Source organism: Perca flavescens, chromosome 10 (assembly GCF_004354835.1).
Source record: "Perca flavescens isolate YP-PL-M2 chromosome 10, PFLA_1.0, whole genome shotgun sequence".
NCBI lineage: Eukaryota > Metazoa > Chordata > Actinopteri > Perciformes > Percidae > Perca > Perca flavescens.
In genome coordinates, this window is record NC_041340.1 from 1,062,228 (window position 1) to 1,073,990 (window position 11,763).

Here is an 11,763-nt window from a genome sequence, read left to right on the forward strand (position 1 = left end):
GGAAGGAAGATAAAAAGGAAGGAAGGAAGGAAGGAATTAATTTGCAGACACAAACACACAACTAGAAAATCAAATCTTGAGATCTTTAGAGTTGTATGAATATATTGTGAGGAGAGAAACATTAACATTAATTTATCTGATGGAGTAATAAAGTCTTTGGACACTTTAGTTGCGACACTCCCTCGCCAGGGGAAATGAGGCGCCACACGCCGGCTAAAACAACAGGACGGGCCGCCACTCGCGACCCGCGCAGGGGCACACAACAACGGGGAAATGAAACACCACAATAACGAGACGGTTGGGGTTAGGAAAAAAAAAGAACGGGGAAAGGAACCGCCACACACGGGACACGCCGACAAAGGAACTGCCACACGCGGGGCGCGATCCCCGGTCTCCGGGGTGAAAGTCCTGTGTTTTCTGTTTTCTGACCCATCCACCACCCCGACCAACATCCCTACGCGGACTTTCGCCTTATCAACTACTCGCTACTCGCTTTCGTTCTGGGATCACGAAATATGCTTCCCATTAAAATGCATTGCTTTCAATTTCGTAATGACCACACGAAAAAAACGGCATTTACGTAACCTGTCCACGACTTAATAGATTACAATAACGTGACTATATAACGACCTGGCATGAGCATGGGCTGGATTCGTAATATCGCTTCCCGCAGAGGGCGCTGCAGGCTGCAGGCTGAGCTTCCTGTTTCCTGTTTCCTGTGTGTCCCAGTGATATCAGTCCCCGGAACAACAACAACAACAACCCATGTGAGAGAGAAGCTGTGGAGTCTCCGCCATGTTCTCCGGTTTAAAGGACTCCCAGCAGAGGAGGGTGAGACAGCACAGGAGGGGCTGGTTATCATAGATAGAAATGTGTAAATATATATGTGTTTATATCTATGGCTGTTTATCAGCAGGAGCTTCTACTTCTACAACATGCAAGGTCCGTTCACAAAACTCTGCATTTAAGGTTTCTTCATGACAGCACGCGTTCACTCCTCATATGACACAACTTTTAGACTGAATGTAAATCATTATGAGTCAGTAGTGATTTCGGGTTGAAGATAATGTTATTAAGTCGCGCTTTGTGCCGTTAAAATGAAACTTTATTGATCAGGTCCGCTGGGATTTCTGCTCGCTGCGCGCTCCAGCGGTCGGCGGGAAGAAATCCCAGCGGACCTGATCAATAAAATAAAAAACATTTCTGAAAAGTTGAGATTATTTAGGAGTAAAGTTCTGCAAGGTGAACCAGATACTCCCCGAATTAATCAGAAGACCAAAGCCATTAATAGGCGTTATTAGTTTTTGTTCTGAAAATGAAGTCCGTCGAACAAAATCCTGTCAAATTTTAAAATGTATATATTTAAATGGAGGTCAGCAGGTCACAATAAAAGCCTGTCTTCAAGCCAAATCTTAAAAAGTGAGGAAATAAATAGACTCAAGTGAACATCTCTGTAAAGAGAAGGCAACATTTCAGCAACAGGGCGATTCAAAGTGCTTTACATAATCACATAAAGAGAAGCCAGGTGTTGTAGCGGTGCATGCTGGGAGTTGAGTGTGTCCCTCTCTGTCCTCAGTATGTCCCCGCTAAAGGAGAGACCGTCATCGGCATCGTGACGGTTAAATCCGGAGACGTCTTCAAGGTGGACTTTGGAGGAAGTGAGCAGGCGTCTCTGTCCTACCTGGCGTTTGAGGGCGCCACCAAGAGGAACCGACCCAACGTCCAGGTGAGACACTGAGAGGACACAGAGATGTCCAGGTGAGACACTGAGAGGACACAGAGGTTTCCAGGTGAGATACTGAGGACACAGAGATGTCCAGGTGAGATACTGAGGACACAGAGATGTCCAGGTGAGATACTGAGGACACAGAGATGTCCAGGTGAGATACTGAGAGGACACAGAGGTGTCCAGGTGAGATACTGAGGACACAGAGGTGTCCAGGTGAGATACAGAGAGGACACAGAGATGTCCAGGTGAGATACTGAGAGGACACAGAGATGTCCAGGTGAGATACTGAGAGGACACAGAGATGTCCAGGTGAGATACTGAGAGGACACAGAGGTGTCCAGGTGAGATACTGAGGACACAGAGACGTCCAGGTGCATTATTACGACGTATTTACTGTTTCCCCCCCACGTTTTTGTTACTTTAAAAAAAGAAAAAGTCATGTTTTTTGGACCAGTTTCTGAGGTTTTTGTCGCTTTTTTTGTAATTTCTTTACACTATGTGTGTGTGTGTGTGTGTGTGTGTCTCTGTCTCTGTCTCTGTGTGTGTGTCTGTGTGTCTCTGTGTGTGTGTCTGTGTGTGTAGGTGGGCGACCTGGTGTTCTCCCAGTTCGTCGTAGCCAATCGGGACATGGAGCCGGAGCTGGTGTGTGTGGACAGTTCAGGACGAGCCAATGGGATGGGAGTGTTTGGAGCCGGGGGGCTGCTCTTCACCGTGTCTCTGGGACTGGCCAGGAGGTCGGTGTTGTTTTTACATACCGGTACATATTCTTGTACTACTGTGGGCTAACAGTTAACATAGAAAGGATCAGACATCCATTTAAATACCCTCTGTAAATAGACAGTATTACATGGCTATGCTGCCCTGCTGGTAGTAGGGGTGGGAATCACCAGAGGCCTCACGATACGATATAATCACGATACGATATTATTGCGATTTTAAAGCTACTGCAATATTCTGCTATATATTGCAATTTATTACCTTTTTTCCCAATTTCAAATTATCTCCTCAAAATAAAACTTTGTCAACATCTGTTTTATCTAAAAAGATACATTTCTCTGTTTGTTCATCTCACTTTACTTTTATTGCTGCAAAATGGGATTGTCAAACTGACCAACACATATATAATAAAAGATCGATACAGTATTGCCACGGAAAATATTGCGATACTATGCTGTATCAATTTTTTCCCCCACCCCTAGCTGGTAGGGGCAGTACATTATGAGTATTGCACTGGATTTAATGTAGCTGGTTTAACAACAGGATAGATTGGTGTATGAAAGAGTTTTTAAGTCTGGTGTGATTAAAAGAATGAACTCTACAGCGTCTGTTTGAAGGCAGAAGCTGATATTCACTGTGCAAGACATGTGAGGAGTCATTTGAGATATTTCTGGCCAGTCTAAGCATACTATTATTCTGAGCCTCCTGAAAGACGTATGCTACAGGTGGTCCTATATATCCTATAATAATAAGCAAATTTTAATCTGATTAAATAGCTTTGTTTTATTTTTATCTGATAGGCTACTTAGCCAAGCAGTACTACAGTAGAGCATGATACTCTGAATTACTGATGTGAAAAACAAAAATGATTTGACTACTAGCTCCAAAGGATCTCAGTCTATCATGACACCCAAATATTTAGACTTTACTGATTTCTGAGTTATGAATCTTCACTGAGGAGAGTTGACAATTCGGGGTTATTCCAAAAATGATTTCCTTCACAATGTTAATAATGAGAGCATTGTTATCACACCACTTAACTAACCAATCCACATTGCCCTGATACAGTGTAGGGTCATCACCTTTGTTCAACAAGGTCAGGAGAGTGGAGTCATCGCAGAACTTTAACAGAAACTGATTTGGTAAAGTAGAGGTGCAGTCAGAGGTATATAAAGTGAACAACACAGGGGAGCTGATACAGCCCCGGGGTACTCCAACATTAGTTTTAGTCTTTGGAGAAGAGAGTTTGTCATTTACTTTGACTAGCTGAACCCTCTCTGAGAGAAATGAGTAATACCAAAGAATAAGATAAGGATTAATCTGAAACTGAGTCATTTTTGATAAAAATGAATTTGGTTGAAATTGTATTAAATGCAGATGAGAAATCAAGAAACAGAGCCCTGACATACTGTATGTTTTTGGTTTGTCAAGATGTTTGGAGCTGAGGTGCACCAGTGTAACCACTGCATCCTCTGTACTACAGCCTTGTTTATACGCAAATTAAAATGAGTCTTGTTGCTTCCATAGATATTTATTAAGATGTTGAAACATGATCTTTTCCAGTGACTTCATGATCACAGATGTAAGGGCTATTGGCCGAAAATCATTATATTCTTTAAGACTTTGTTTTTTAGGTAGGGGCCTAATATGCAATGTTTTCCACTCTATTGGGATGGTGTGTGTGTCCACTGACGACTGAAAGATGGGTTGCCACACAGGGCCTAATTCCCTGGCACAGATTTTAATATTTGGGTTGTGGGCTGGAAAGTACCCCTGACCTCCTCCCCAGTTTTGACAATCCTCTCAGTGTCAGAGGGTGTGATAGTCTTAATTACATTTACACATTCCTCACAGTGGTCAGTAGAGTCAAAGTGACAGAAGCAAATCATTTAGCTCATTTGCAAACATAAAATAATTGCCTGTCACAATGGGTTTATTAGAAGGAGAGTCATTTTTTTCATCTTGTCCCATAATCTTTTGGGGTTTCTTTCTTTGAATGTCTCCTCCAGCTGATTTCTGTGTACCTGTTTGGCCTCCCTGAGTTTGTTTTTCAAATCTGTGTCTGATTGTTTGCCTGTGATGGTATATTTGTTTTTAAATGCCACCTTCCTTGAATTTATAATACCCTTAATGTCCTTAGACACAAACCTTTTATTGTTTGGATATAGCTTTATTCTTTTAGTAGGAATGACCAATTGTACGCAAAAATGTATATAATCAGTGATAACTGTAGTAGTTTCATCTAGGGAATTTTGATTATGGAATAATTCTCAATCGGTCAGATCAAAACCGGCTTTAAGCATCTCTCTTGCTTCAGGAGACCATTGTCTTATTTCTCTTTCTACTGGTTTACAACCTTTTCTTTTGTTTTGTAAGTAGGAATGAGATAAACCACATTATGATCCGAATTTGCAATAGGAGGTCTGATTCTGGAATCATAAGCATTTTTAACATTCACATAGCATTTGTCAAGGGTATTCTGTCCTTCCTTGTCCCATTTTTAACCATCTGACTAAATCCAGGTAGTACAGTGTCCAAGTGACAATGAATGAAGTTCCCCAAAACGATGGCAGGAGCATCTCCACAATCCCCACTAGAGGCAATATAACCCACGGGAAATCCACCCTCCAATTTACATATGACACGGACGACATTTAGACCAGCGACATAACACAACCATAATACAAACTCAACACGAGCACACTAGGGCCTGGGCTGCTGCCCCCCTCTCTAATGAGACTGTGTCTCTGTTCCAGGCTGCTGTCCCCCCCCTCTCTAATGAGACTGTGTGTCTCTGTTCCAGGCTGCTGCCCCCCCCCTCGAATGAGACTATGTGTCTCTGTTCCAGGCTGCTGTCCCCCCCTCTCTAATGAGACTGTGTCTCTGTTCCAGGCTGCTGTCCCCCCCCCACTCCCCCTCTCTAATGAGACTATGTGTCTCTGTTCCAGGCTGCTGTCCCCCACAGCGAGGTCCTCTCTGACCTGCAGACCCTCTTCCCCGCGAGCTGGTGGTCGGGATGAACGGCCGCCTGTGGGTCCGGTCGTCCAGCGTTCAGCAGACGCCGTCATCACCAACCTGCTGCAGAGCTGTGACACCATGACGGCCCCCCAGAGACAGGAGCTGTTCAGGAGGGCTGCACAGGGGGCGCTATAACACCATGACGGCCCCCAGAGACAGGAGCTGTTCAGGAGGGCTGCACAGGGGGCGCTATAACACCATGACGGCCCCCCAGAGACAGGAGCTGTTCAGGAGGGCTGCACAGGGGGCGCTATAACACCATGACGGCCCCCCAGAGACAGGAGCTGTTCAGGAGGGCTGCACAGGGGGCGCTATAACACCATGATGGCCCCCCAGAGACAGGAGCTGTTCAGGAGGAGGTACAGGGGGCTCTATAACACCATGATGGCCCCCCAGAGACAGGAGCTGTAAAGCCGGGGTCAAAGCATAGACCGATAAAGTGAATACAAAATCTACAACACATCACACCCAAGGGGGTCAGCTTCGCTTCAGAACTCGAGCCATCTATGGCGCCATTTTGTTGCTAACTGGCCATCACCTCCTGTTAGCATTCCGCTGACCGCCATTTTTTTTTACGTCACTTGACTGAGAATAACTTTACATCTGAAGCGTTTAAAGACTCTATTTCTCCGTTGTTTATTTCTAAAGAAACACAACAATGTATAAAAGGCTCCATTACCTTGTAGCTCACGTTATGGCTCCGTAGCAGACGCTTTTATAACAATAGGCTAACGATTGGGTCATAACCACGAGACTTACTGTCACACAGTAGAGGAATTACCGTATAGTACAGGAGAAGCTCACAGGCAGTTTCGACTTACATGAGATGTTTAGGTTTAATTACTAATGTTAACTAGCATGTTAGTGATCAATAATTACTAATGTTAACTAGCATGTTAGTGATCAGTAATTACTAATGTTAACTAGCATGTTAGTGATCAGTAATTACTAATGTTAACTAGCATGTTAGTGATCAGTAATTAGCCTGTGTCTATGTTATCTCCTTACATATACCTACACTCTCCGTCTCTGTAAGATTGGGAATTATTGAGATTTCTCTCTCACAGCTACCAGAAGACTTCACACTTTCAGACACGTTGCTCACGTCACATTCTCTCAGTTGGAGGCTGCGCAGTAAAGCTGGCCATCACCGGAAAAGTGCTTCTAATAGCCTTCACTGGTCTTTGTCCAGAGACACGGGGTCTATTGCTCCATTATATACTGTCTATTGTCACACCTGCAGCCACTTCCTCCAGAGTCATTTGAACTATGCCCGTTGATCACGACTCTTGTGCAGAGAAAATACAAACCGACTCCCCAGACTAATGTTCAATCTTAAATCTTAAATGATTGATCTTGGTCTGGTGCGATCCAGACTAATGGACTTCTAAAGTGAATCTAAAATCTACAACACATCCCACCTGCTCAGAAGATAACGCTGTAGAAGTGAAGTAAAATCCTCTGGATCGCCCCCTGGTGGCTGGCCCCCCAGTATCTGGGTTCAGCTGTTTGATTTTCGCTAAAAGAATCTTTCTTTTTACTAATAAAAACACATACTGATCCATGTTGTTTTATATATTTACAATAAAACATGTAAAATCTTTCCCATGTATGACTTTCCAAAATACTATACTATGACTTTTTTTTCTGACATACTATGATATTTTTCATTTACATGTTCACACACAACATATTCTACTTTGCAGAAAATAAAGAATAAATGAAACATCACAGCAGCCACAACATAAGTCTGACCCATAAACTATGACCTTTTGGGACTTTTTCATTTTCATCACTTTTTATGATATTTTTTCCTTCTCTCTTATCCTCTCCTGGCCCCCCCTTCTCCCAACGGTACGTGGTGCTGCTATCAGGTCACCTGGTCCAGGGGTCCTGTTTCCATGACTACACCTTTGTTCTCAGACCAGAGACTGTTTCCTCCTGGGTCCAGTATTTCCTGGGTTCATTCTGTTCCAGATCCCCCTCCACATGTCTTATCACTCCCAGAGAGAACAGGGTCAGCATGGCTTCAGGCCTTCTACTAATCTACAAAATATATTCTTCACTATTTTTTATTTACATGTTCACGCACAATGTACTCTACTTTGCAGAAAATAAAGAATAAATACAAAATTACAGCAGCCACAACATAAGTCTTACCCATATACTATGACTTTTCAACATACTTTACTACGATGTTTTAGTATGAATGTTTTTCTAGGCAGCAATTCAAAGTGCTTTACATAAAACATTAAAGAGCACTTAGAAAACGATTAAAAAATGTTAAAAGACAAGAATAAATTGACAGTGCAGTATAAGAATTTAAAGAACTGAGATAAAATACGCCAATAAAAGTTACAGCGCAGTACAAAGAGCAGTTATCGAGTGACATACAGTGTCATCAATTTCAACTTCAGTATAACAAATGAACAGTTATTTAAAGATAGTAAAGATCAAAAAGGTCTTTAGCTTTGATTTAAAAGACCTGAGAGTTGCTGCAGACCTGCAGGTTTCTGGGAGTTTGTTCCAGATATGTGGAGCATAAAAACTGAACGCTGCTTCCCCCTGTTTAGTCCTGACTCTGGGGACAACAAGTAGACCTGTCCCAGACCACCTGAGAGGTCTGGGGGGGTCATAGTGTAGTAGACCTGTCCCAGACCACCTGAGAGGTCTGGGGGTCATAGTGTAGTAGACCTGTCCCAGACCACATGAGAGGTCTGGGGGGGTCATAGTGTAGTAGACCTGTCCCAGACCACCTGAGAGGTCTGGGGGGGTCATAGTGTAGTAGACCTGTCCCAGACCACCTGAGAGGTCTGGGGGGGTCATAATGTAGTAGCAGATCAGAAATGTATTTTGGCCCTAAACCGTTTAGTGATTTATAAACCAGTAAAAGTATTTTGAAATCAATTCTTTGAGGCACTGGAAGCCAGTGTAGAGACTTCAGTACTGGAGTGATGTGATCCACTTTCCTGGTCTTAGTGAGGACTCGAGCAGCAGCGTTCTGAATCAGCTGCAGCTGTCTGATTGATTTTTTAGGGAGACCTGTAAAGACACCGTTACAGTAGTCAAGTCTACTGAAGATAAAAGCATGGACCAGTTTTTCCAGATCCTGCTGAGACATAAGGCCTTTAACCCTTGATATATTTTTAAGGTGGTGATAGGCTGACTTTGTTATTGTCTTAATGTGGCTTTTAAAATTCAGGTCTGAGTCCATTACTACACTTCACTACTGTATTTAAGTACTAAAAGGCTGTAGCTGTACTCAACTGGAGTATTCTTTTTTTCTCCTACTTCCACTTTTACCTGAATACATATTTTCGATGAGATAAATTTGTGCTGCATCGTTACTCGTTACCGTTGTGAATTCCTCACACTACGGAGACTGTGTAGGTTACAGTGTGTGTAGTTACGGCTACGTTAGTTACGTACATAATTTACTGTATGTAAGAAATCTCAGATTGCGTCTTGTTTCTTTTCATTACGGTTGCCCGTTCAGAAGTCGGAGACAATGTAAGTTTGTACTCTTTCTATTTAGCTGTTGTTGCAACAGATGAAGCTATTCCTGAGTTGTTTGAGTCTGCAGTGAGTCCTGAATGTTAACCGTTTGACCCTGTGATGTGAAGCTGATCTAGTTTATCTGGATGTTTGACCCTGTGATGTGAAGCTGATCTAGTTTATCTGGATGTTTGACCCTGTGATGTGAAGCTGATCTAGTTTATCTGTGTGTTTGACCCTGTGATGTGAAGCTGATCTAGTTTATCTAGATGTTTGACCCTGTGATGTGAAGCTGATCTAGTTTATCTGGATGTTTGACCCTGTGATGTGAAGCTGATCTAGTTTATCTAGATGTTTGACCCTGTGATGTGAAGCTGATCTAGTTTATCTGGATGTTTGACCCTGTGATGTGAAGCTGATCTAGTTTATCTGGATGTTTGACCCTGTGATGTGAAGCTGATCTAGTTTATCTGGATGTTTGACCCTGTGATGTGAAGCTGATCTAGTTTATCTGGATGTTTGACCCTGTGATGTGAAGCTGATCTAGTTTATCTGGATGTTTGACCCTGTGATGTGAAGCTGATCTAGTTTATCTGGATGTTTGACCCTGTGATGTGAAGCTGATCTAGTTTATCTGTGTGTTTGACCCTGTGATGTGAAGCTGATCTAGTTTATCTAGATGTTTGACCCTGTGATGTGAAGCTGATCTAGTTTATCTGGATGTTTGACCCTGTGATGTGAAGCTGATCTAGTTTATCTAGATGTTTGACCCTGTGATGTGAAGCTGATCTAGTTTATCTGGATGTTTGACCCTGTGATGTGAAGCTGATCTAGTTTATCTGGATGTTTGACCCTGTGATGTGAAGCTGATCTAGTTTATCTGGATGTTTGACCCTGTGATGTGAAGCTGATCTAGTTTATCTGGATGTTTGACCCTGTGATGTGAAGCTGATCTAGTTTATCTGGATGTTTGACCCTGTGATGTGAAGCTGATCTAGTTTATCTGGATGTTTGACCCTGTGATGTGAAGCTGATCTAGTTTATCTGGATGTTTGACCCTGTGATGTGAAGCTGATCTAGTTTATCTGGATGTTGCTAGCTTGCTAACTTTCCCATACGTCACACATGTTACTAGCTTGTGCTGTGCTGAAAATATAATTAATATTTGTTATTTTTAATATATTTAATAGTTGTTATAATATATTTAATATTTGTTAATTCCTTTGGCTACAGCCATTGGCTAAACATTTGAATAATATAAACAATATGATATTCAAACTTTTGACTGCTTTTTTAATAATTAAATAACACAATACTTGTACTTTTACTTTCAGTCCTTGAGTAGTACATTTTAAAATAAACTACTTGCACTTGTCTCTAGTACTTTATACACCTCTGTCCCCTGGCGATAAGGTCATATAAATTTGTGTGTCATCTGCATAACTATGGTAACTTATTTTTTTGTTTTCCATAATTTCAGCCAGTGGAAGCATGTAGATGTTGAACAGGAGAGGCCCCAGAACTGAGCCTTGGGACACATCATATTTGTATGCTCAGATGCATAATTCCCTATATACACAAAGTAGTCCCTATTCTTTAAATAAGACTCAAACCACTTTAGTACAGAGCCAGAAAGACCAACCCAGTTTTCCAACCGGTCTAGTAATATGTCATGGTCTACCGTATCAAATGCAGCACTGAGATCAAGTAATACTAAGACTGAAATTTTGCCACTAACTGTGTTTAAGTGGATGTTATTAAAGACTTTAATAAGAGCCGTCTCGGTGCTGTGGTGTGGTCGAAAACCTGACTGGAAGGCATCAAAACTGTTGTTTTTGGAGATAATCAAGTCCAGAGTGTGCCCCTTATTGTGCGTGGGCTGTGTCACATGCTGAGTCAGTCCATAGCTCTCAAAAACACAACACAGTTCTTTGGTCCCTCAGTCCTGGGGGTTGTCAACATGAATGTTGAAATCACCAGCAATAATTACACGATCAAAATTAATACAGATTATAGACAACAGTTCAGTAAAGTCCTCAAAGAAGGTTGCACAGTATTTAGGTGGCCTGTAGATATTTAGAAATATAGGTTGAGGGGTGGACTTCAGCTGAAGAGCCACATATTCAAAAGAAGAAAAATTTCGATAAGACATTTGAGTACATTGGAATGAGTCATTAAACAAGATGGCGACTCCACCTCCTTTCTTATTCACTCTATTCTCACTCATAAAACTGAAGTTAGGGGGGGCTGACTCAATGAGAACAGCAGCACTGTTATTATGGTCTAACCAGGATTCAGTTAAAAATATAAAATCAAGATTGTGCTTAATAATAAAATAATTGATTAAAAATGATTTACCCGCCAAAGAACTGACATTTAGTAAGGCTAGTGTTAGTGTGTTAAAATAATTTTTTGGGACAGGTAGTTACTGACGAGGAATGGATGCTAAATTTGGTAAGTTGGCAGTTAAGTGCTTCTTCTTACTTAGCAGATTCACCATTATTTTTCTATTACCTATCACAACATAGATTGAAGAAGAGTTTAATACACAGGGCCCAGGCTTGTCCTGAAAAGAGTCATGAGTGCCACTAGGCATGCAACCTGGACCCGGCCCATATCAGTTAATGCTTGTTGCATTTTGTACACAAGCATCCTTATCAGTCTGGGGAGAAGGAGTTCACTGCCGTCCTTGAGGGGGCAGAGGTGCCTGGCGTTTTACTTTCAGTGGTTGAGTCAAAACAGGGTCAGTTTGATGCTGGGGGGTATGATGGGAGGAGGCATTGGGGCAAACTTGATTCCAGCAT

At 42.1% G+C, this 11,763-nt stretch overlaps 1 protein-coding gene across 1 annotated transcript; it reads left to right on the forward strand.

Annotated features, from left to right (window-relative positions):
* The first annotated feature begins 698 nt into the window (after positions 1-698).
* LOC114563305 (exosome complex component RRP40-like) lies at positions 699-6,015 on the forward strand. The gene is given in 7 exon segments (XM_028590152.1): positions 699-831; positions 1,577-1,726; positions 2,312-2,486; positions 5,203-5,211; positions 5,434-5,505; positions 5,508-5,563; positions 5,685-6,015. Coding segments are annotated over 7 exon segments (534 nt in total). The 5' UTR covers positions 699-795; the 3' UTR covers positions 5,721-6,015.
* The last annotated feature ends 5,748 nt before the right edge of the window (positions 6,016-11,763 follow it).